Raw genomic sequence first — 22,761 nt, 5'->3', positions numbered from 1 at the left:
CTGTGCTAGCCGGGAAATAAAGAAGCCAGATTAAGTCCTGGGTCAGGTTATTTACACCTCCGTGAACTGAGCAACAACGGAGATCTGTGCCCAAAGTGGGCAGTGTTCCACTATCATGTTTTGAGAAAGTGGTTGCCTTGTCCTCCCGCTGTGGTTAACAATACATACCCAACACAAGCGTGCACCTAATTTTGTTACACATATGTGTAATACTAAAGCCTTGACGCCGCTCAAGGACCAGCGCTCACCGAAGTCGCGCTGTCCAGGGCCTGGGATGGCAGCAGCGCCGAGCTGTGAGCGGGAGGCGCACGTCAGGAGAGGAGGACCCTTCCCGGGACACGCAGCCCCGGCGCTCCCGCACGGCCCTCGGCAGCGCCGCTCGGGCCCCGCGCTCTGCCCCGCGGCCCGGCCCGCCGGCAGCCCGCTCCCGCCGGCGCTCGGAGGGCAGGCCAGAGGCGGCCGCAGTCCCCGCCTCTCCCGCGGGTTGCTCGGCGAAGGCCGGCCGGGAGGAGCCGCTCACCGGCGCCGCGGCCCGCCGGAGCCATGGGCTCGCAGCGCAGCGAGAGCGACTGGCAGGGGCTGCTGAGCGAGGTGAGGCGGCGGGGGGCCGCGGGCCGGGGCGGCGAGGGAGAGCGGCGGGCGGGCCCGGCCGCTCCCCGCGCCTCCAGGACGCGCCGGGACACGGGCACGGCGCCGGCAGGGCACCGGGCCCGCGGCCGAGCGGGCAGCGGCGGCTGCCGCGGCGGGCGGGGGCCCGAGCCAGCCGGGTACGGCTGCGGCCTCGGCCGCGCTGGCCCCGCCCGCCCGGGGCACCGCGGAGGGGCTGCGAGCCTCTCCGTGTGTTAACCGGCCTGGGGCTGCGGAGAGCGCCTTCCCGGCGCTGCTGCGGCTGGTTTGAAGCCGACGAGGATTCCCTGAGCTGCGGGGATGGCCGAGGCCTCGGGCCCGGCGAGCAGCGCGGCGCAGCCCAGCCCGGCTGCGGCACCGCCTGGCTGACCGCGCTGCCCCTGTGCCGTGTGCCTTGTGTTCTTACTTCACTTGAATCACGTATTTACGGGTTTTGAGACCCAGGGTGACATTTATACTACAGGAAAAAAGAATGTAATAGCAGCGTGCCCATAAGCCTCAACAGGTGGAGGATTTTGCAGTTACATGAATAGAAACTTTATTGCCCACTGCATCCCATTAAAACATCCACAGCATTTACAGGTACACGTTTTCACGTAGGGTAAGGTAGCAAACTCAAACCAACTTTAGGTCAGTATAATTTAAAGGAGTATTATTAAAGACAAATCAGTTTATTCATAAAACTCATGAAGGAGGCTGGCATGCTTAGTTTTACATTGCATTACTGTAAAAATAGTAATTTTATGCTTACAGATAGCAGATAAAACTTTTGTGCAAATGGCATTGGCCTGGATACTGTCCTACAGTATGATCCACACTGGTGAATTCCGTGTTTTCAGGAGGGCTTTGCCTCCATTATGTTAATTGAGTGTAAGGCCTAAAGCCCTGACCTATCAAAAAGATATTTGAGTTTAGGGTGTTGAACCTGTCACAGTTCTTGGTGATTTCAGTGGGAGTTTGTATGGGCCCAGATCTGTGCTAGTACAGTACTTCCAGAATTGGAGACTGTGAATACAGTGCTTCCAAAGACACAAAATGATCCAAGAGAAAGTGAAAAGTACACTTTTAGTAGCATCTTAGTTGTGAAGTGTTGAATCTGACATCTCATTTATCAAATGGAGTTTTATTTGGGATGGAGGTGATTTCAGATGGGAGGCAAATCACGAGGTGTGTTTAGAGGAAATGTTGCTGTTCCTTGCTTTAAAATGTAATTTAGAATTACTTTGGAACTTTTTTACTTTTAATATAGTTAAGCCTAAAACTCTATCCTAAAATTGAACACCTACTTCACTTTAGGGGCTTCTTGATTGTAGTAAAGTTTAATGGCTGTTCTAAGCTACATTGTCGTTGATACTTAAACATACATATAATTTCTTTTTTTCAGGAAAGTTAGAGGCATAGTGACTTATATTCCACCTTTCCTTCCTTCTCTGTGTTTCCACAGCAGGCTTACAGCCTGTTCTGGATGAAGTCTGTAGTGTGTGCTGTCAAGATGCAGGTTTTCCTCTTTTGTCTTCCTCTTCCTTTGGCTGTTGTACTTCACTCCATGTGTTTTACCCATTAACTCCAACGTCCTAATGGGTCTGTGAGAAAGTGGCTCAGACGTCTGAAGTAAATTGTAATAAGTTTTATGAATTTGCCATATCCCTCAGTGGTACAGATTTTCTCAAGGCCTCCTAGCTTCAGTGTCTGCTGGGTAATTTTTTTCCCGTGTGCATTTCATAAAAATCTTGAAATGCTTTCAAAATACAAGGTAACACAGGCAAGAAAAGACATGGTACCTCTAAACAAACAGTCTCCCATTGCAGGTGGTAGACAGTTAAAACATAAGATGGGGTTAAAAATCTTGGCATAAACAACCAGATACTGATAAGTTCAGACCTGTGGTCACATATGTTTTCATTTGCATAAGCCAAATCCTCCAGGTTTGAAAGGTGGGAGTAATTTAAATACTTGTCAAAAACAACTGTAAATTTTAAAACTATGGTGCTACAGGTGTTAAGAAAAGTGGTAAGGATATGTGTTTGGTTCTTATTCACAAACACTTGTACACACAGCATTTATTTTTGTAGGTTGCCTTTTCATTTTTCATTAGAAAAGAAGAAAATTTTTTGTCTGTTCCAGTCTTTTTCTATATTTACTCTTGTCTTTCCTTTTGACTTTGGTTCAATTGCAGTGCCTTTTGCTCTGTACCATTTCACATATATTTCTCTGTTTTTATTATGCTCACCACTAACTTCTTGCTTGTTCTTTTGCCTCTATATTTATGTATTTTTCCACTTACTTTACAGCCACACATATTTCAGGCCTAGTGTGCACCTGATACTCTGAACAATCTTAGTGCCACATGTACCTTGAGCATTCTTTAAACTAACTGAATAGGGTGACGTAGGTAGGAATACTGGGACAAAGCCAACTTAGCAAACATTGAAGGAGCATAAAAGAGTCATTATTTCCATTGACAATCTCACAAACTGGATGCAGAAAAACTCACTTCAGGAGCAGGAATCCACATTTTACCTGTTCTTTAGGTAAGTTAATGTATTGGTGATCGATGTATGGATATATATATATATATATATATATATATATATACATACATACATATATGAAAGATTAATTACTCTGTTGAGTTACCGTGTTATTTTTCTGCTTGGACTCTTAGTTTTCATCTGACGTTTCTGTCACCCAGTGATCCATGTTTAGAGTATTTAAAAGTTGGTGTAAAGTTGTAGGGTGAAGACCTGGTCAGTAACTGCTGGTTTGACACAAGAGACTGAGCTGCAGCAAGAACTTTCTTGCTGGTGGCCCAAGTCCTCCATAAACCAGTGATCTTCATAAATCTCAAATTACTATTCCAAGAGTACATTCCATTCTTCATCCCCATCCCTGGAGTTGTTCAAGGCCAGTTTGGATGGGAGTCTGAGCAACCTGATCTAGTTCAAGGTTTCCCTGCCCATGGCAGCATTCTTAAAACTAGATGATCTTCAAAGTCCCTCAGATTTGCCAGCCTCTACAATTAAATCCAATGTCAAAATGCTTTTCTTTTGTTTGTCATCTCTCACACATTAGAGTGTTTAGTGTATGCTGTTTACAGCTACTCATTTGTGACTGTGCCTCCTACAGCTAGTTTGAACAGTTGTAATTTCTGTTTAATTTTTCATTCACAAGAGGCTCTTTCTTGGTTATTGACTGTGAATGGTCTTCAGCAGCACAGAGGGAGGTGATACGCTTGTCTCTTGAACTCCCTTGCCTAGTAATTTTGGACTTACCAAACTGTTGAGCAGTAGTTCTAGTTGAAATAGCTAGATTTTAACACGATTTCCAGACATGAGTTCTGAAGAGATAGCCTGCTTGTAATTGGCAGAGCACACCTTTCCCATTGGTTGCACAATTTTTTATGTGGGCAAGAGAGAAGAGGAAGGAAAACTGGTGAGATTTTCATGTTTCTATTATCTCTGTCATGTTTCTTTCTCAAACAAAGTGTGAAATGTAATTTGCCGAACCTCTGTGAGGGGACCAACAGGCTTTGGAGCCACTAGTTTAACAGCTTTTCATAATGTGCACAAATGCAGGGACTGTAGGGAAGAACAAAGTGGAGTGGATGCTCTGAGGTCTCTGGTTGGTTGGGTTGGCATTTTAATGACTTTGACATTTGGAAAATGAAATTAAAATGTTTAAAGAGATAGCATTGTGATTTACTGCAAAATTTGCTGGAGCTGTGGGAGAGTGCTATGAAGACGTGCATGCTGGACTTTTGGGCAGCTAAACAAGTGTTTGCTTTTCATGTTTCCATATTTCAGATTGGAGTAAGAGCTCTGCAGGGATGTTGTTAAACAAACAGAAAACTTAATAATGTTATCTAATGCACAGCATACAAAACTTCTGAGGGCTGGGCCACATCACACAGTAGTATTAACTACTAAAGTGTGGTATTCCTAAATGGCTGGTGAAGATGGTGTGGTGTAGTATTGTCATCAAAACAAGATATGGTATTCAGAGGAACTGCTTATATCACTTCTATCATCAGTGGATGATACCAGCCTGCTTTTCAGCAGCTGGGAGGCAGCCAGTGGAGCAAGAGCTGGGCAGCAAGAAAGTCAGAGTTGATATGGTGGGATAAAACCAAGGTCACTGCATTATTTCAGGTTTTATCAGAGATAAATCACATCAGGAAGTGAGATGGCAAGCAAATGGCCAGTAATTGTGTATTTTTCTAGGTCTGAGTGCTTGACTCTTTCAGATAAGTTAACAGTTTAATCTGAAGTCAAGGGGAGCAACATTATAGAAACAGCCTACAAACATCCCAGTGGGATTGCAATGCATTTTGGGACCCTTCAGTTTCTACAACAGAATTGTCTCCAAGACTACAGTCGGGAGAAATTTGATAAAACTTAAGGCAGTTTGGTAGCAGTTGGATCTCTTGTTAAAAGATGGTGAGTAGACTTCAAGGTTTCCCAGAGAGCATGGTAGGTGATAGGTTTCAAGGCCCAATGTAATGTATTTGAAATATTTGAAGACACAATGCCCTCAAGTGTCAAGAGAAGACAGAATATGATCCACAGTGATTCTAAAGTACAGATTGGATATAGTATCTCTGCTTCTACTCTCAGAAAATTAGATGTTTTCCATGATATTAATTGTCTTTAAATACCAAAATATAGGCCAGTAATTTGTACAAATTAAAAAAAAAAATCTGATAGGAATTCAGTGTGTTTGTTGGTTTAGAAAAAGAAAGTCTAAAACCTTGACCGTGTCCCAGCTTCATCAGATTATTAGACCATGTCTACAGCGTCATTAATGAGATCTACCCAGATTCGTGACTAAAAATAGCGATGGACAAATAGTAAGTGTTCAATGTAGAGGGTCACCTTGGAGCAGTTACACTCTCCTGTAATGTCAGTCTCTTTTTACTCAATTTCACTAAAGTAGTCATCTGGCTGTAAAGCAGTTCAGGCAGTAATGTAGGATGTCATATATATTCCTTTAATTATTATGTTCTTCCTTGTAGCAATTATAATTTACTTTATTGCAGATAACAGCACATTGGTAGATAAAAGCCACTAGACAGATATGAAAAGTTTTACATAGTAACTTTTAGATTGACTGTATAGCAGCTGGTTCTTATTTGTTTTTTGAATGTATAGATTATTTTGTACCAATAATTAAAAAGAAACAAAAGATAATATGAATATTCACAGTAACTGTAGTGCATAATAGAATGCACTTGTTTGTCTCACTGATAAACAACACCTGAGATGTGGGCTTTCCTTCAGTTGCAGGGGAAGAAGTCCCTGCATGAGTGAATGCCAGAAGCATCTAATGAATGCTTTTTTTCAGACTGTTTGAGAAAATTTGCCTTATTGCTTTCATTGCTCCAAAACAGCTTGTCACACTCCTGTGTTCTTTTTGACAGCATACCAATTCTGTTGCACTTATTTGTCTATATAAGGGAAATTGCTGATGGGACTCAGTTATTTCCCTGACTAGAACCCATTTCTGGTATACAACTGTTAGGTCATTTTATAGCCATTATTGCTTTGCATTACATTGTTTTTTAACATTCAGAAACAAATATATTTAATAAACTCTTTGAGGTCTGTCTTTGTGAAATTTGGTTTTTCTTCAGTAATGGTAATGGCAACTGCAAACACAGCCCTGTTGAATAATCAGATTCTACAGAAATGCTCTGGCTTTATTTTTTCTTGTACCATAAGCCCATTGAAACAAATTATTATGTTATTGCTGGTTTTATTCTATTTATTTGGGAAAGTCAATATGTGTAAAAGGTAAAAATTACTTCAAAAAGTCTTTTATGTGGTCATTTTTGTAATAAAATCCAAACAGTACATTGAGGAGATATGCCAATATCATCAGTATTTAGTTCATCTAGTTAAAACAGATTTTAAACAAGGAGGCTATCTTTATTCCTTTTCATTCAGACTCTGAATATTACTGTCCCCACAATCTGTTTATGGTTCATTATCCTCAGGCTAATGGGTAGTGGAGAATTCCCCAGTCCCTGTCTGTACTGCTGTAAAAGGTGAAGCCTTCTCGTATGCTCTGAGTCTGTCCTTTGTAGAGGGCTGTGACTCATGGCAGAATCAAGATTTGTTTGCTGCTAGGTCTGTATTTCCTGCTGGGTAAGTACTGGGTTTTACAGCCTAATCCACATGCTCTGGTTCACTCCTGAGTCTCATACATGGCTTCATCCAGCAGCGCTTGCAGGCACCTGCAGTACTGTGGGTGTATAAGGTAAGATGCCTGGTTTCTTTCCACTCACACTGTGTGTGTGGTATAGGGTGCTCCATTCCACACAGGTGTTGTTTGGATGGGCCAGCTTCATTCTTCATGGGATTTTTCCTGGTGAAGGAACAGAACAGGCTACTTGGTTCAGGGGTTGGGGTTTTTTTTAAGTGATTGTGAGGCTTGCTTTTACTCATTTTTATTTACTCTATCAGACTGCTAATACTTAAAAACAATTTAACAAAGGCTTGCTTTAGAATTACTTAGTCAGGGGATGAAACGGGGGAAAAAGAAGAAAGATTGACAAATATTTCACTGTAAGGGAAGGAATTACTTGATAAAGTTTGAAGCAGTTTACTATAATCACTTACTGACAATGTTCAAGTTTAGCTTCTCATACCTTTCAGTTCTTTATCAGGGAATTTGACATTTGTGTAAGGTATCAGTAAGGACATAAGTACATAGGTATACTTGCCTTTGTTGATGCCAAGGCATCATAATCCAGAAAATTTATGGCAGGATTTCAACTTCAGTATTGCCAGAAATAAAATTAATCCAAGGTGGAAGTGTCCTTTTTGAGGGTTCAAATCCTTCTTGGAACTGCTTTTCTCATTTCCTCCCCACTTTTTTTGCAACTAAATATTTACCATTTTTGGAAAAGGTCGTCTGTACTAATATACCAAACTCACTTTTTCCTTTCTCATTGACTTTGAATTGAGGTTAACAAAGTTAATTCCAAGCAAGTAGTACATACAAAGAATGATTTTTGTCCCAAAGAACAGCGCTGACTTGAACAGTATGGAAGTGCTGATGTTGTTGCTTTATGCAAGAGCCCATAACGACAAAGTATTCTTGTCAGAGAATATAATGAAACTGTAAATTGTTTTCATGACTGCTATGGTGTTTGGTCTCTTTCAGATCACATTCAGAAAGTATTTAGAGCCACATCATATGTCAGTAACATCAGGAATAGAAATACATACTTTAGCATGAGCAGTGTCAAGTGATGGGTAATAAGAATCTGCTGATTAAATATCTTGTTAAGTAAAAGTTACCTGAAAGTTCTGGTAGGTAACATTGAGGATAACATACATGTTACTCTTCTTTCAATGTGGAAAGGCAATGAAGCAGATCAGACTAATGCAGAACAGCTAAGATTTGAAAGTTCTGATTTGCTTAGTGCATGACTACTTCGCATAAGAAGTGATGGCTGCAGAGGAAGGATCATCCCTGCTTTTCTTCCCTTTTAGGGTTGTGTAGCATTCCAGCATTATTTCCCATTTTTTTGCCTCAAATGAGCATATGCCTGTAGTATTGCAGCATAATTAAATTTCTTTTATGTGTGGCGTTAGGACCTCACACTGTAATTTTTTCATAGTCAGGGTAAATTTTTGTTATCATTCCTGCAGCCCCTTCTGCTGTAACATAGTCCCACTTCAGTGCCCAGTTGGGAGCTGAGCCCATAGTTCATTGCTGGTAGTGGGGAGAAGGATGGCAGTGGGAAGTGAAGCAGGAACGATTGGTTGCTACCTGGGAACTGGATATTGTGAACACATGTAGAAAAGGGATTTTGCTAGTGCTTCTTCTTTCTAGCAGCCTTGTCAGTGCTGCTGGGCAAATAGCAAGGTTCCTCATGCTGTTGCATATAAAGAAAAGAATGAGAAACTCAAATTGGTAAATCTTTCTAAGTCACAGTGGTCAGGTGAACATGTAGCTTTACAGATGGATTTCAAGCTTTCTATATGAAATATCTTCCCTGTAATTGTCATTAATAAGTTAAGACAACTTGTGGCAGACTTTGATGTTGTGCAGTCTTCCAACTTTTCACAGAGGAACTCGAGTCTCTTGTATTCAGTACTGGCTTGGGTTGAAATGGCTTGTTACATGTATGGGTTTTTTCTCTTCTGCAGTATCTGGTGTGCAAAAGGAAACTTGAAAGTAAAAAGGAGGCATTGCTCATCCTTTCCAAAGAGCTGGACACCTGTCAACAGGAAAGAGACCAGTACAAACTTATGGCCAACCAGCTGCGGGAACGACACCAGTCTCTGAAAAAGAAGTATCGGGAGCTGATTGTAGGTTGTTCTTTATGAAGACTGTATAACTGGGGGACAAAGGTGAACCTCAAAAAAAGTTTGAAAGAAGTCCATAGTGGCTACTGTAAAAATGTTTAGGTACTTGTTTGCAGTAGTCCTGCAGTTGCACAGTCCTGATCATATTATTACTCATTTGTTCTGCAGTGATGAGGCAGTGCTTGTTATATGGGACACAGAAATGCAGTGCATGCTCTGAGGCAATTAGTTTCAGTGATAATTCCATTTAAAAACTGACTGTGGTATTAGCATTCCACAGCAACTTAATGTACCAGTGTAAAAATTAATGCAACAGAAGTTTGTAATGAACTACTGTTCTAGAAATGTAAACAAATCTTCAAGCTTAGAAATTTTTTTTATGTTAAAGTTAGTATTACTGGTATTAATCAGCAGTATTTTAAACAAAAATTGATAACATTTTAGTTAAAATACATGTTCTACAATTAGATTCACAATATAGTTTCTGGTTTCATAAATAAGCTGCCAATAAAATATATCTGTTTATTTGTAGGATGGTGATCCATCACTTCCACCTGAAAAGAGGAAACAGGTAGGAATTTTTTTTCAACTCATGTTACTTATCTGTTACAAAAGTACTTTGCAAAAGAATAAAAATATTAATTAAGAGATCTGGTAAAAATGCAAGCATTTCTGAATGTTAAGAAGATCAGTCTTTAAATTGTGAAATTCTGCTTTTGTCTACACATCTCACTGTGAAATACCTGAACTATAGAATATATGGCTATTGCTTTTATGTTCACCTGAGACTGAAATTGGTCAGTGTACAGAGACTTGACATTGTTCTCCTTTTTGTTCATTCTTCCATATTGAGTCCTAAAATGGATTTGTGACAGAACTTCTCATACTTAAAAGTAAGCTGGGAATGCATTGTCTGCTTTCCATAATTGTTAATTTATTGTTATGAGAGCTGTTTTCCATTTTCTCCCAGGCCACTTGACTCTATGAGTTATAAATGGTAAAAACAATGAGAATTGTATTTTATGGTTTCCCTGAAAAACTTTTTGCCTGCTCGCATGCATTTTTGTTCCTGGATATTCACAGTGTATCCTGTTGTAGAATGTTGGCTGTCACATCTTAAAATTATCTTAATTTTAAGAGAAATATGGCACCCAAAACTCAATGTGTGGAGCAGGTAGATGAGGACAACCTAAAAGAACAAAATTGTTGCTGTAATTGCTAATTTTGGAAGTCTTTTAACTATGTTTAAAACGTGGTTATTACATTCTGTTAATGGATCAGAATTTTTACTCATCACCCTTTCCCTGAGAGTTTGCATGTAATTCTTGCTATTTGCTTAAAATTTTATGGCTTAGGGTTTTGGTTGCTTTAAACTAAACTTCCAGAGGCAATATAATCACTCCTTCAGGCACTTAAACAAATAGCTGCCAAGAAGTCAGTGGCTCAGTGTAGAATAATTTCACTTCCTCATTATTTAGCATAATTTATTTGCAGTTCTGTTATTTCAACAGAATTCTAATAAAACTTTATGACCAGATACAAGTTTGTGCATTCAGAGTGTTGCTGAGGAATATCCAGTTGAAAGAAAAAAACCAAAGCAACCTATGGATCATTACAGAGCATGATCTGTAGGATCAGAGTAGAAAGGGAGATTTGCCGTCCCATAGCTCTTCTAATCAATCTTTAATCTTTCAAAACAAATAAAACTCGCAGTTGTTTCTAAAATACTAGCCAAATTCAGTCTAAATTCAGAAGATGTGATTATATTAAATTTTAGCAATTTGTCTTACCAGGGCAAGTGCTTCAAAAACCTTTAATAATCTACCTTGGAGTATTTTTTTTTTTTCCTGAGGAAGTTATGTATTAATGCTAGTAACAGGAAAGAAAGAAAATGGGGTCATTGATAGGTTCCCCCCTAGAACAATATATATGTTAGGTTGTACAGTAGCAGATTGTTAGTGTACTTCTTGAGTTTTTATTTTTCTGAGAAATGTGTCTGTAGCATATGAGGTGGATAACCTAGAGTAGTTAGTGCAACCTTTCTGAAGAAGAGTGTAGTTTTGCTTTGAGAAATGCATCAGAGAATAATAAAATAAAATTATGAATATTTTTCCATTATTACCATATCTACATTTCTTAGCATTTTCTCACCTAAGAAAGAGTGAAGTTCTCTCTCCCCTTTGTGCTTCTTCCATTCTCTTTTTTTCCTGAAACCCTAGATGCGTGCTGGGAGAAGTTTGTGACCTCAGTCACTTCCTGAAAGGAGACCCTGATCTTCCAATGAATTCTACAACACAAAAGTGCATACTGTTTTCATGGTCAGAAATAAGATGAAAACACGATATGCATAACAGTTTGCTATCTGTTGCATTGCTTTGCCACAACTGAGAAATTACTGCTTATTATTGAAATTCCAGTCTAGAACCTTAAATGTAATAGGTGGATTGGAATTGCTACTGTCTTCTCCTTCTTATCTTAATTTTTCCCCTTTATAATCAATTATGTTTGGTGCCTGCTTAAAATGTCTTGTTTTCCACCATGCCTTCTCATCCCGTTTTTCAGCACAAAATTTTCATAATTTGTATGGTAATACCATGTAACCAGGCATTTTCTGTCAGCAAGCAGCTAACTCAAAATCTGGTTTTGTAAAATTGTTACTTAAAGGTATCTTCACATGCAGTGCTCTGTAATGTGTTCCCTCTCAAAGCTGCATTTACATCTCAGATCTTTTCCAAACTAAACAATTCTATGATACTATGATTAATCTATCCAAAGAATGCAGTGTGTCTTGCCTTCTGCCAACCAGCAGAAGCAGAAAATGAGAAACGGTGCCACGGAAGTTTCTATTTCTGCTATAGATGTTTCACCATTAGTGTTCACAGCTTGTGAGCTGTCAGTGCTTTCCTGGCTCTTCATGCCTATGTGGTTGAAGGTAGATTTATAATGTCTTATAGACTCAGGTGTAGAGTAATTCTTGGTTAAGTAATGGAGGGACGAAATGTTACAGGACAATAGGAATTAGGAAGAGCATGTTTTATGTTAAAATTCATTCAGACGTGTTTGTTTAATACCAGCCAGCAGCAAAGGCCAACGCAGCTCCTCACTCACTGCCTCACCAAGGCGATCGGAGAGAGAATCAGAAGGGCAAAAGCTACAGAATTTGTGGGTTGAGATAAAGATAGTTTTATAGGAAAAGTAAAAGTGGCTCACAGAAGCAAAGCAGAAGAAAGCAAGGAATTAATTCACGACTTCCATGGGCAGGTGTAATGTTCACCCACCCCTGGAAGAGCAGGGCCCTTTCAAGCATAATGGTGACTTGGGAAGACAAATTCCATCACTCCAAATACCACCCCCCCTCTTTCCTCTTCTTTCCACTTTATATACTGAGCATGATGTCACATGGTCTAGAATATCTTTGGTCAGTTTGGGTCACCTGTCTGGCTGTGTCTTCTCCCAGCCTCCCATGCACCCCCAACTTCTTTGCCAGCACGGCAGTACAAAAAGTAGAAAAGGCCCTGGCTCTGTGTAAATTCTGCTCAGCAAGAACAAAAACATCTCTATATTATCAGCCCTGTGTTCAGCTCAAATCTAAAGCATAGCCCCATATAAGCCACTGTGTAGAAAATCAACTCTACCCCAGCTGAAACCAGCACAATGGTAAATAACAGACACTCCCCTTTTTGAAAGACATGTTAAAATATTTCTCTGTATTCGTAGCCTCTGCTGAGCATCCTATATAAATAGAAATTCTACTATTCTACAGTTCTGCAATGATACATATTTATATGCATTAACTGTGATACAGGACATTTTAATGGAAGTTTACTAGGTATCTGTTGGCGAGTGTTGCTGCACTGGGAAGCTTAAAGAAAAAACATAGACTGGATTTCTAGCTAAATATATACTACCTGTTATTTTCATCTACGTTGCTTAAATTTTCAGTAGAGCTTCAGTTTGGGAGAAGCTTTGCCATTAAAATAACAGATCAGTGAATCCTTTGACCTTCTATATGAAATGGCTGTTCTTTTAATACAAATGAGATCCTTTGAATGAACAACAATGAAGTAAAATGCATGGTTAGGAAAACAACTATGCTGGGCCACAGTCCCAAATATGCTTTCCTTAATTTGATCTCAGTGAGACCACTCAGTTGGAGATAGTGGGTTTACAGTGGGGCTGTGTGTCAAGAATAAAGCTGCAATGCATATGTCACTGGGGAGGTCTTAGATTTGTATTTTAAATGTATAAGGAATCAAATTAAATGGAACTGAACACCACAAGATCACAGAAGAGTTGAGGTGGGAAGACAGCTCTTGAGGTCAACTAGTCCAATCTTCCTGCTCAAACACAGACACCTAGAGCAGGCTGCCCATTTTCAGTATGGTTTCGATTCTGTGTGACTCCACAGCCTCTCTGGGCAGCCTGTTCAAGTGTTTGAGTGCTCTCACAGAATAAAGGTTGAGGGGGCAAGAACCTTCCTCACCTTCTTGCTGTCCTTTCTAAGGAGCCCGTATCCCTTCATCACAGCCCTCCAGCTGTATGAGCTATCCCACCTATTCTCTATGATCCCAGAGTTTGTAACCCTGTAACTGCACACAGTCTTCAAACTCCTTCTGTTTATTCCGCCTGCTACATGCGTTAAGAGACCTTTGAGAGGCATCTGAGTGTGCTGGCTCTGTGGTACAGGCTTAGAGCTTTCCTACAAGGCTCTTCTATGGTAATCTCCTTCTGTACATGCCTGTGGTCAAAGGAATTATACTTCAGTTCAGTTGCTTTGTGAATTGCTAAGTCCTTTTTCTTCCCATCATCCCTGGACTCCATATCCTAAGCTTCCTTATTCCCTCTCACATAATTTCAAGAGTAAAGCTCTCCTTTTGAAGTTCTCCAGCCTACTGCCAAAGATACTTTTGCCTCATGTGGGTCCTGAGTCTCCCAGGCAGCTGTTGAGCCTTAGAGAGGATCCCATGGTCATAGAAGCGTCTTCGAGGCTCCCAGTACTGAGTCCCATAATGTAATGATCGTGTATTCCTAGTACACAACACAGCTTGATGGTTAATCTTCCTACCAGCCAAAAAGGCCCACCAGAGAACCTGAAGGTCACGGCCCTTAATGCTGTTACAGTTATCTGTAGCTATCCCAAGGTGATTCATTCAAACCAAGATTCTGACTGCTTCAAGGGCCACTGGTATCACAGTAGCATGGTACCCACCCGCTGAGATGTTGGTCAGACAGCTTGTCCCCCTGCTAATGAATATGTCTGTGGACATGTCTTTTTTGGGCAGGCGTAACATCAGAAAGACCAGAGGTTCCAGGCAGGATTATGGTGTGACATACCACAAATTGATCCATTTTGATCCATTTCACTTCTGGCTTCTAGCTCTGTACTTGGCTATCACACTTCACTTCTGAAACAAACTTGAGGGATTGCCTTATGACTGCTCATGACATGATCATAAATTATGACTACTGGGGCTATTTCTTGTAAATTAATGAATTCACTAAGTTTTGCTAGCCTTGTGTTAAGGTGCAAAAGCTGCATTCAGTGTCCTATGAGATAAAATCTGTGGATAAAATACACTACAGGGTAAGGAATAATTTTGTATTTATCTCACATTGGTGCTGTGAAGATTAATGTGATTTCCTCCTCTCTACAAGGGCTTTGAAGATGAAAAACATTATGCATGTGCAGAAGGTGGACCAGTGCACTTCACTTCGGTTCATAGGTGCATGTGTTTGACTCCCATAGCATGAGGTAGCAGTTGGAAAACAGTGACATTGTTTGTCCTTGCAACACATAGAAAGCAATATTCCCATGGATTTCAAAATGTGCTGGCTCCAAAAACATAGCCAGTAGAGATTTTTGTTTCTGGACACTGAAATATTCTATTCCACTGGTCAGAGCAGGTGGTAGTACGTAAAACCTAGAACTTGTTAGCCACACTAGGAGTCATGCTTTGTGAAGTGACACCATTGTTTCTTCAACAAATAGGTTTTGCACTAACACAGAATCATAGAATCATTTAGATTGCAAAAGATCTCTAAGATAATCGAGTCCAACCATTAACCTAATGCTGCCAAGTCCACCAGTGAAGTCTAGGAGAGAAAAAATGCTCATTCTAATAGATATGATAGTCCCTCAGGCCTGATGTGTACAACAACTTCTTCTCTGATGGATGTGTCTTACCTTAATGGAATAGAGAGACACTTATGCACACCTCTGCACCTGGGTACTCTCAATAAATATTCTGTCAATTAATTACAACACTCAAAATGTTTAAGGGATTTTGATTATTTTTGTGCATTATCTCAAAGTTTAAGATATCTTCAGGAGTTCAAAATATTTAGGAGAGGATTTTCTTCTCTTGTTCTGTATCAGTTGACTGCTTGACAAAACTTTGATTTTTGGTGTTGTTTTTCAGTGCGAAAATGCAACACATATTAAGTGTATTTTTGTTTGTATACCCAGGATCTGTAATTTTAAAAGTCTTCTCTGGTTTTTCATCTTAAAGAGAAAAATACAATAATTCTGGGATTTTATTGCAAGGAAGCTAGTGATAAGGGCAGTCATCAGTTCCCATATCTTGGAGTGAACAGTAGTATTTGGTAAGTAAAACAGGTTTTTCTGTATTAATTCAGCCATTGCAATCAAATTAATTCATTGGAGGAGAAACTGCACTTATATTTGTGATCAGTCAAGTATGCTGAATGTTTCATCAAACCTTTTTCTGTCAGACCTATAATTAAATGTCCTTTGTTTGAAGGTGTGGCTAGAACAAACACAAAAGACTGTAAATTGCAATATAGGAATGTTTGTATTTTAAAATACTTCTAAACTGTAAAGATGTATTGGAAGTTTCCCCTCTTCCCCCTTGTGATATTACTTTTTCAGGGAGTACCCTAAAGGCAAAAAGTTACTTTTTTTTTCCCCCTTTTTTAAGTGTTGGATAAGATTTATGTGCAAAAGAATTGAGAGCTGTATTAAAGACTGTTATTATCCATCATTTTTAAGTGCTATGAAGAAAAGTTACGCTCTGTGTATGTGTAGCTAGATTTGCAAAATTATTAAAAGAGCCAAACTCCAGTGGAGTGCATAATGCCAGGGATGAGTATTTGGAGTTACTGGTTTTTCCTCATCAGGTCATTGGTCACTAGTGAGCAAAGATCTGTTGCCACCTGACAGATATTTACTGGCTTATGTCAATAAGTATTTATGGATATTTTTGTCAGTATTTTTGACGCTCACCTGTAGCTAAAAAGGGACTTTCTTTTCCACCTTTTGTCCCAAAAAAATGTTCTTGCAAATTTTAACAAAGCCTAAGTGTAGAAGGAGGAGGTCTCTGATCCATCCCATTGCATCTTTGACTCTCTGGTCTGTTCTGATCTATCGTGCTTTTTTTCCTTTATGTAATAAAGGTATGCACTTCACTTGGCACTCTCAGAGCCATCTTTTTCTCCTTTCTTCTTAGCTTCTGATGGGATTTTTGGCTGTGGCTGCTCTGCAGTGGGAGTTTAGACAGTGCTCAAATCATGGGGCACTGGGAAGGTGGTTGGACACTTGAACAGGCTTCCCTGGGAAGTGGCTGCAGCACCCAGCCTGCCAGAGTTCAGGCTGCATCTGGCCAACGCTTAAGTATGTGACTTCCTTCCAGGGCAGTCCTGTGAGGCGGAGGCAGTTGCACTTGATGATCTTTATGAATCCCTTCCAGCTATTCTTTGAGTCTGTGATACATGCAAGCTTCCCATAACAGATGCATCTAAAACAAATAGTTTGTTGTGCTGCAGAGGCTCCAGTGAACCTGCCAGAAATGGAATGTGGCTAGAGCTCTGGAAGCTTGTCTGATACTGGCCAGCTACAGAGACAGCACTGAAGCAATACTTGTTATTTTGTATTAGAAATAGCTGCATTGAGAAGAGGGTAGGAGAAACAGTTACCACTGCTGTGGGTTGTTGCAGAGGGAAGGCAAGATGAGGCAGCAGAAAGGTACCTCTGCATCTTTCCCTCCTTTTTTCATGGCTCAGAAACCTCCCTTCATCAGTACTTTACAGTTAGTTTTGTGTAGTATGAGTGAAAGAAGTAAAGTCTTTCACAGTTTCAGGAGTCTTTTAAAGACTTCACCTAAAATCAAAAGAAACTCTCAAAGAAATTGACTTTAGAGAAGCTGAATTTGTCTAATTTACAGGGAGTTCTATGTTGCATGGGTAAATGATACAAGCGTTATTGTCTGTTGAAGTAACTAATCTTGGATTTCTGAGTGAATTCTGCGTTTGTTCTGTGAATACTGAAAAGAAGTTGCCAAATGGAAAAATGAATTGCCTTTGCATAGATTTATCCCCTTTCCTCAAAAAATATGTCCTTGCAGGTTCACTAAGGCACTCCTCCATTGTTAGTTTTATCATCTTTCAAGCATATGGTATGTTTTCTTATATATGCCAAAGAAATGGTACCAAGTCCAGGTATCAATCAGTATATCCTCTTGGCTGTCTGTCTTTAAGCCTGATAGAGCACTTTGGAAAATCAAATATTTCTCCACCTATCCATATTTAACCAAGAGCTTTAATGAGGTCTTGCCAAAACCTTTGAAACTCCTAACAGTCTGAATTATACATTGTATGGAACCTCTAAGCCAGGGAAATGAGTAATTGCTTAAGACTACTTCTGTGACATAGCTTGGTTGTTTCAGTTTAATACAAGTACAATACAAGGCTTGCAGGAAGAAGCAAATCTATACTTAGCTCATTGAAATGCTCTTGGCATGGTCAAACAAAGCTGGTTTATTTTGGTGTCTAAAAGTCTTTGTTTCAAGTTTCTTCCAAAACCTCTGTCATGAGTATAAAGCTTTTTGTCACGTTAAGTCATTTATATGACTGACAAATAAAATTCAGCATAGAATTGCAACCCCAGAGAAATGGTTTTAAAGGAAATAAATCTGAGCAGGAAGATTTAGTATAGGAATGGTAATGCCTTTCCTGCCGTTACTGTGAGCCAGGTTTTAACTACAGACTGCTGAAATCCTGGTGTTACAGTTGTAAACACTGATTAGTGAGATTGAGTTCTTTCCAGGTGTTGAAATTACATGTGCTATTGCAGTGTTAAGAGTTTTGCCAATTCATCATAAAAAGGAGCTTTATATATAGAGGTGTTTCAGAGAGGTTTGTGCAAATCATATTCCTTTTAACTAGCGTAGGCTTTATTGAAAGTCAACTTTGTTTAAAAAAAATTAAAAATGCATCTAAGCAGTAGCCATAGATACTTCAATTTAAATACAATTTCCTGCAAATGTGGGTCCTTTGTTTTCTTTCTTTTCAACGGCCATTAAGAAGTACTTTTCTAAACCACTGATTGAATATGTACTGAAGCTCCTTGATTCATTTGTCTTGTGAATTACTATTATACTGTTTGTTTAAGAGATAGGAAAAAGATCAGTCTACCAAAGCATACATGAGGAATCTTTTGCATTGCTTGAATGGTTGTTGTCTTGAAAGTAAAATTAGAAGCAGCCTAATTTTAGTCCTGTATTGGTTATAAATTGGCTATTTATAGGGTTCTTTTGCTATTACACTTTTCCCCCAAATTATTTATTGCAGTCCTCAGGTTTGTCAGTAGTTTAAAAAATACTTTCATACTTTTTACCTGACTTTCTTCTGAACTTTTGGTCTCAAAGCATCAGAAATACAGAAGCTGTAGCAGTGACTTAGGCTTCTTGTTCATCAAGTAGGATGTTGTCAGTTTCTTGAGTTATTTTTCCTGTTTAAAAGTTTGAAGCTATTACTAATTTAGGCCAATTGGAATTTGGAGTTATCTTCTTCAATAGAAATGTACAAAATTTCTACTTGATGGTAGCTTAATAGTCTAATCCTGCTATGTTCATGTTACTATTCACATTCATACATTCCTCTTAATAGTTCTCTTAAATGTAAAGCAGGGCATGTAGAAATAGTAGTTGTTAGTGAACAAGGAGCAAGATTGCAGTAATGGCTATTAGATACCTTGTTGACTTGACAGTGTATGAATTGTAAAGATAAAATTTATTTAAACATCCTATTAGACTCATGGGGTAGTAGAATCACTGGATAAAAGAGATTGAAAAAGAGAGCTGTCAGAATAGAGAAATGGGGGAGTTGAATGAGAAGCATAGCAGGTAGGGAATCTAAAATGAAACCTAAAATACCAAGAGAGAACTAGCAACAGTCACTTGATGAATTACAGTCAGTTAATGCATTGGCCTCTAATCCAGGGAGTAGTGTAAGCATGGCTCAGAGATACTGACTCACGAGGCTTAAATAAGTCATACTTAGAAGATCCAAAAATTCTTTTAAGATTTCTTTTCATACTCTTGAGATTTATGGCAATGGATGACACTCCAAGCTGCCCATAGGCAATGTCTTGCAGGGTTGCACCTTAGCCACTATGATTCTAACTTTCTTAGAAAAGCTATCATTGGTAGGTTTTCCTGTGTTGAGTCAATGTTTGTGTATTCATGAGATATTTTTAGGGTAAAGATGGAATAAATTTACCTGTAGTATTTGCTCATTTTCAGATTGCATATATAGGAAAAGAGCAGATTGCACTTATTTTTTGGTTAGTGATCAAACTGATGTAATTAAATTGTAATATCATAAACCAAACTGCTTGCCCTGATAACTTATTAGGTTAATGTGAATAACTGCTTTTAACTTGAGCTATTGGGTGGGGAGTGGAGTGCTTGGGTTTTAAACTCCAGCTTTCACCACTGTTTTTCCAGAATCTAGGTGATACCTAACAACAAAAATCAAGTCATATTTGAAGTTTTGCAGTAGTAGATATCCATGGTATAGCTCCATACAGGGACAGGGACTTTGGCTGACAGCCTTTTTACTGGCTGGAAATCTGCTTTAGATGCTATTAAGGACTTTCATTGTATCATAATTCTTTCTCAGCTGTGCCTTTTGTCTAATTATATGCAAGTTTAAAACTATTTTTTTGGCAGTTTTGTATAAATATTGTCAAAGTATTCTGAATTTAATTCTCGCCACCAGCCACGATACTGGAACTAGAGTAGATGTTCTCACTTTGTCTCATTTGGGGTTTATATGCTGTTCTGGGAGTCCATATGCACTTGGGCTGTATGTATTTTCTACTATATAGAAAGATAAAGGAATCCAAGTGACTTTTCTTGTTATCTCTCTAATGAAGCATGAAGTCTAGGTACCACCAACAATAAAAATAAAGATTGTTGGCAGATAAGGGTTTATTTCAAGCACATTCAAGGGTTTCTTTTCAAGCACTAGTTACACTTTTCTCCACAGACACTGACTTCTGACTGATATTTACTCATTTTCTAGGCAAATCTTGCTCAGCTACTGAGTGAGGCTCAAGATCGAAATAAACATCTTGGAGAAGAGATTGGAGAGCTTCAACAGAGACTGGGAGAAGTACAAGGGGACAATAAGGTATTACAAACTGCCAGTAAATGGCATGGAATGTGTAAACTGGGCTAGTGTTTTGCATTTACTTCTTAGGAAAACAAAATAATGGATTACAGAACTTCTAAAATACTTTAATTACAAAAGTACATAGAACAGTGAAACTACAGAAGCTATAAAGGATACCATTAAGTGCATCTTATTATTTTTGCATGGTGCTTTTTCTCTGTTGTCCTTAACTATGTATTTTGTATTTAGCCTTTCTTTAATGCTCTCAGACTTTTTATGTTCCTTTCTATTTTTTTTTTTTTAGATCATATATTTTATTATTGGTCTTTCCTCTTACAGATAGGTACAGATAAGCATGTGTTCTACATGTGATAATTTCCAGGGTTTTGTACTGAACAGAAAAATTTCAGTAGATGCCGGAAGAGCGTAATTTTTCCCTTAAAAAAATGTGGAGTGGTTGATCAGAAACATGTATAGTGAGCTTTCTATTAAACCCTCATCCCATTATTCTTACATAACCAATTTATTTCATTGCTAAATTTAGCAAGTTATATGGAACATTACTCAAAATCTGCCATTTGGTATTAATCAAACTCCTGTTGTCTCCATTAATTGAAATATTTAAACTCAAGCCAAATGTGTGTAACATTCACAGCTGGAGCTTTATGGAAAAGTACATTCAGAGATCAAACTATTGAGAGATTGAATTGGAGAGCTGAGGTGGTTAACAAAGTAAAAAATTGAAACAAATAATGATAACTTCCCTCCCTCAACTACAGTTTTTAAATTATAGCATTTTAAAATTTGAATAAAAATGGCATGGCTTTTAATTATTTAGATGGGGTTTGTCTTTCTCCATTTAAGTTTATTTTATTTATTTTCTTTTAAACATAAATATGTTGTGATAATGCAAGTTTTTTCACTGTTGTCACAAAGACCTCCCTTCAAGGTGTTCATAGAGCTGAGAAAGGGTCAAGTGAAACCTGAATTTGTAGTATATGTGGCATTCAGCATAACTTGCAGATATAACTAACTCTTCAAAGACCAGATTTCCCACTGTTTATTTTCATTTGCATGTTACTGCTTGAACTGTATTACAGTGTAGAAGTCAGTGCCTTTCAGTTTTCCAGTACCAAGATTATGCCACACAGCCTTTCCCAAGCCAGTGCTGAAGAGATAGCAAGGGTTTGTAAGTACAAACAGAAAACAAAGGTAGGAAAACCACAACACATTTAAATATCAAGGTTATGTACCTATTGTAGTTCCTTATGATAATACATGACCTTCATTAACACAGAACCTACTTCTTTGTGTCTGAAATGGCACTGTTTAGGTTCACCTTTGTGGGCTAACCTGGTATTAGGTAGTTATCTTCATGATATCTGTATTCTCAGCTTGAATTTAAATTCATGATCCTCAAAATTAGTGGAAAAGTACAAAAGGAGTTATTCTGCCTAGCGTCCCTTTCTCTGAAAGGTGCAAAATAGTGCATCACTAAATACAGAGTGGGAGGAAAGAGCTGCATCAGACACGGATTAATTTAGACTAGGATTTTCATTTTTGGAACACATTCTTCACTCTCCGAGTAAATGAGAAACAGAGCTTATTTTAGAGTCAGGTTGCTGGTTTTCAAAATGCCTAAAAAAGCATTGCCATCTCTCTGAGGGATTTAACACTCTCTTCTTGTGTCAGATTTCTCTCCCTACAAGCTTCAGTGATAAAATTCTGGGCTTGTTCACAAAGCCATTCTCTTCTGCTCATCAGTTCTGTACTGGCAGCTGGGCTACCTGAGGCACTGTAATCCAGATAATGCATGGTATATACAAAAACAAAAAAAACCATAATAATTTGCGTGTTCTTACATTTTTCCCCTGCATTCTTCTCAGTGCTTTTTTCAAAGTGAGGGAGGGCATCCTGCCCAGCTGGTCTACGTCAGCCTTACTTCTGGCAAGAGATGAACAAACAGCTGCTTTTGCAGCAAGGGAAGCTGCTTATGGATGAACAATTCTGCCTATGTCTGAGCAGGAGTGACTCATGCAGGCTTTGTCACTGAGTGGCAAGAGCTTTGCAGGACTAAAAAAGAAAAAAAATACCTCTTTAAATATCACACATTAGTTCTATTGATAAAGAAATGTTTTGATGGCTTGGCTTGCTTTTTACCACTTTAATGTTTGCTACAAGTAGGATACAGTCACTTGGATTAGCAAGAAAACCTTGAACTGGAGATATTTTACTTGTTGAAATTGTGTTAAACACGTCATCAGGCAGTAACAAATTACTTGCATTTGGTTTAAGTGGAGTAATTTTTTCCTCTCATTTCAAGTAGAATTTTGTGTGCACAAATAATAAAACTTGTTCAGACAGTCTCTGGAAGGATTTGTTGCTGCAGTTTGAAAAATACAGCAGT

The 22,761-nt window shown here is 39.0% G+C and overlaps 1 protein-coding gene and 1 long non-coding RNA gene across 6 annotated transcripts in view; one reads left to right on the top strand and one right to left on the bottom strand.

Annotated features, from left to right (window-relative positions):
- LOC116183533 (uncharacterized) overlaps positions 1 to 500 on the bottom strand; it is a 46,246-nt gene extending 45,746 nt beyond the window's left edge. For both annotated transcript variants that reach the window (XR_014954753.1, XR_014954754.1), the window contains exon 1: positions 249 to 500. This is a non-coding gene — a long non-coding RNA (uncharacterized LOC116183533). The remainder of the gene's footprint in view (positions 1 to 248) is intronic.
- The window catches only part of CCDC149 (coiled-coil domain containing 149), a 51,457-nt gene continuing 29,151 nt past the window's right edge, over positions 456 to 22,761 (top strand). For all 4 annotated transcript variants that reach the window (XM_085577746.1, XM_021554423.3, XM_021554422.3 and 1 more), the window contains exons 1-4: positions 456 to 591; positions 8,784 to 8,945; positions 9,475 to 9,513; positions 20,265 to 20,372. In XM_085577746.1, the coding sequence (XP_085433872.1) occupies positions 544 to 591; positions 8,784 to 8,945; positions 9,475 to 9,513; positions 20,265 to 20,372 (357 nt within the window). In that variant the 5' untranslated portion in view covers positions 456 to 543. The remainder of the gene's footprint in view (positions 592 to 8,783; positions 8,946 to 9,474; positions 9,514 to 20,264; positions 20,373 to 22,761) is intronic.

This window comes from Lonchura striata, chromosome 4 (assembly GCF_050655825.1).
Source record: "Lonchura striata isolate lonStrDom1 chromosome 4, ASM5065582v1, whole genome shotgun sequence".
In the NCBI taxonomy this organism is placed as follows: Eukaryota; Metazoa; Chordata; class Aves; order Passeriformes; family Estrildidae; genus Lonchura; species Lonchura striata.
This window is presented reverse-complemented; position numbering and strand designations above follow the sequence as displayed.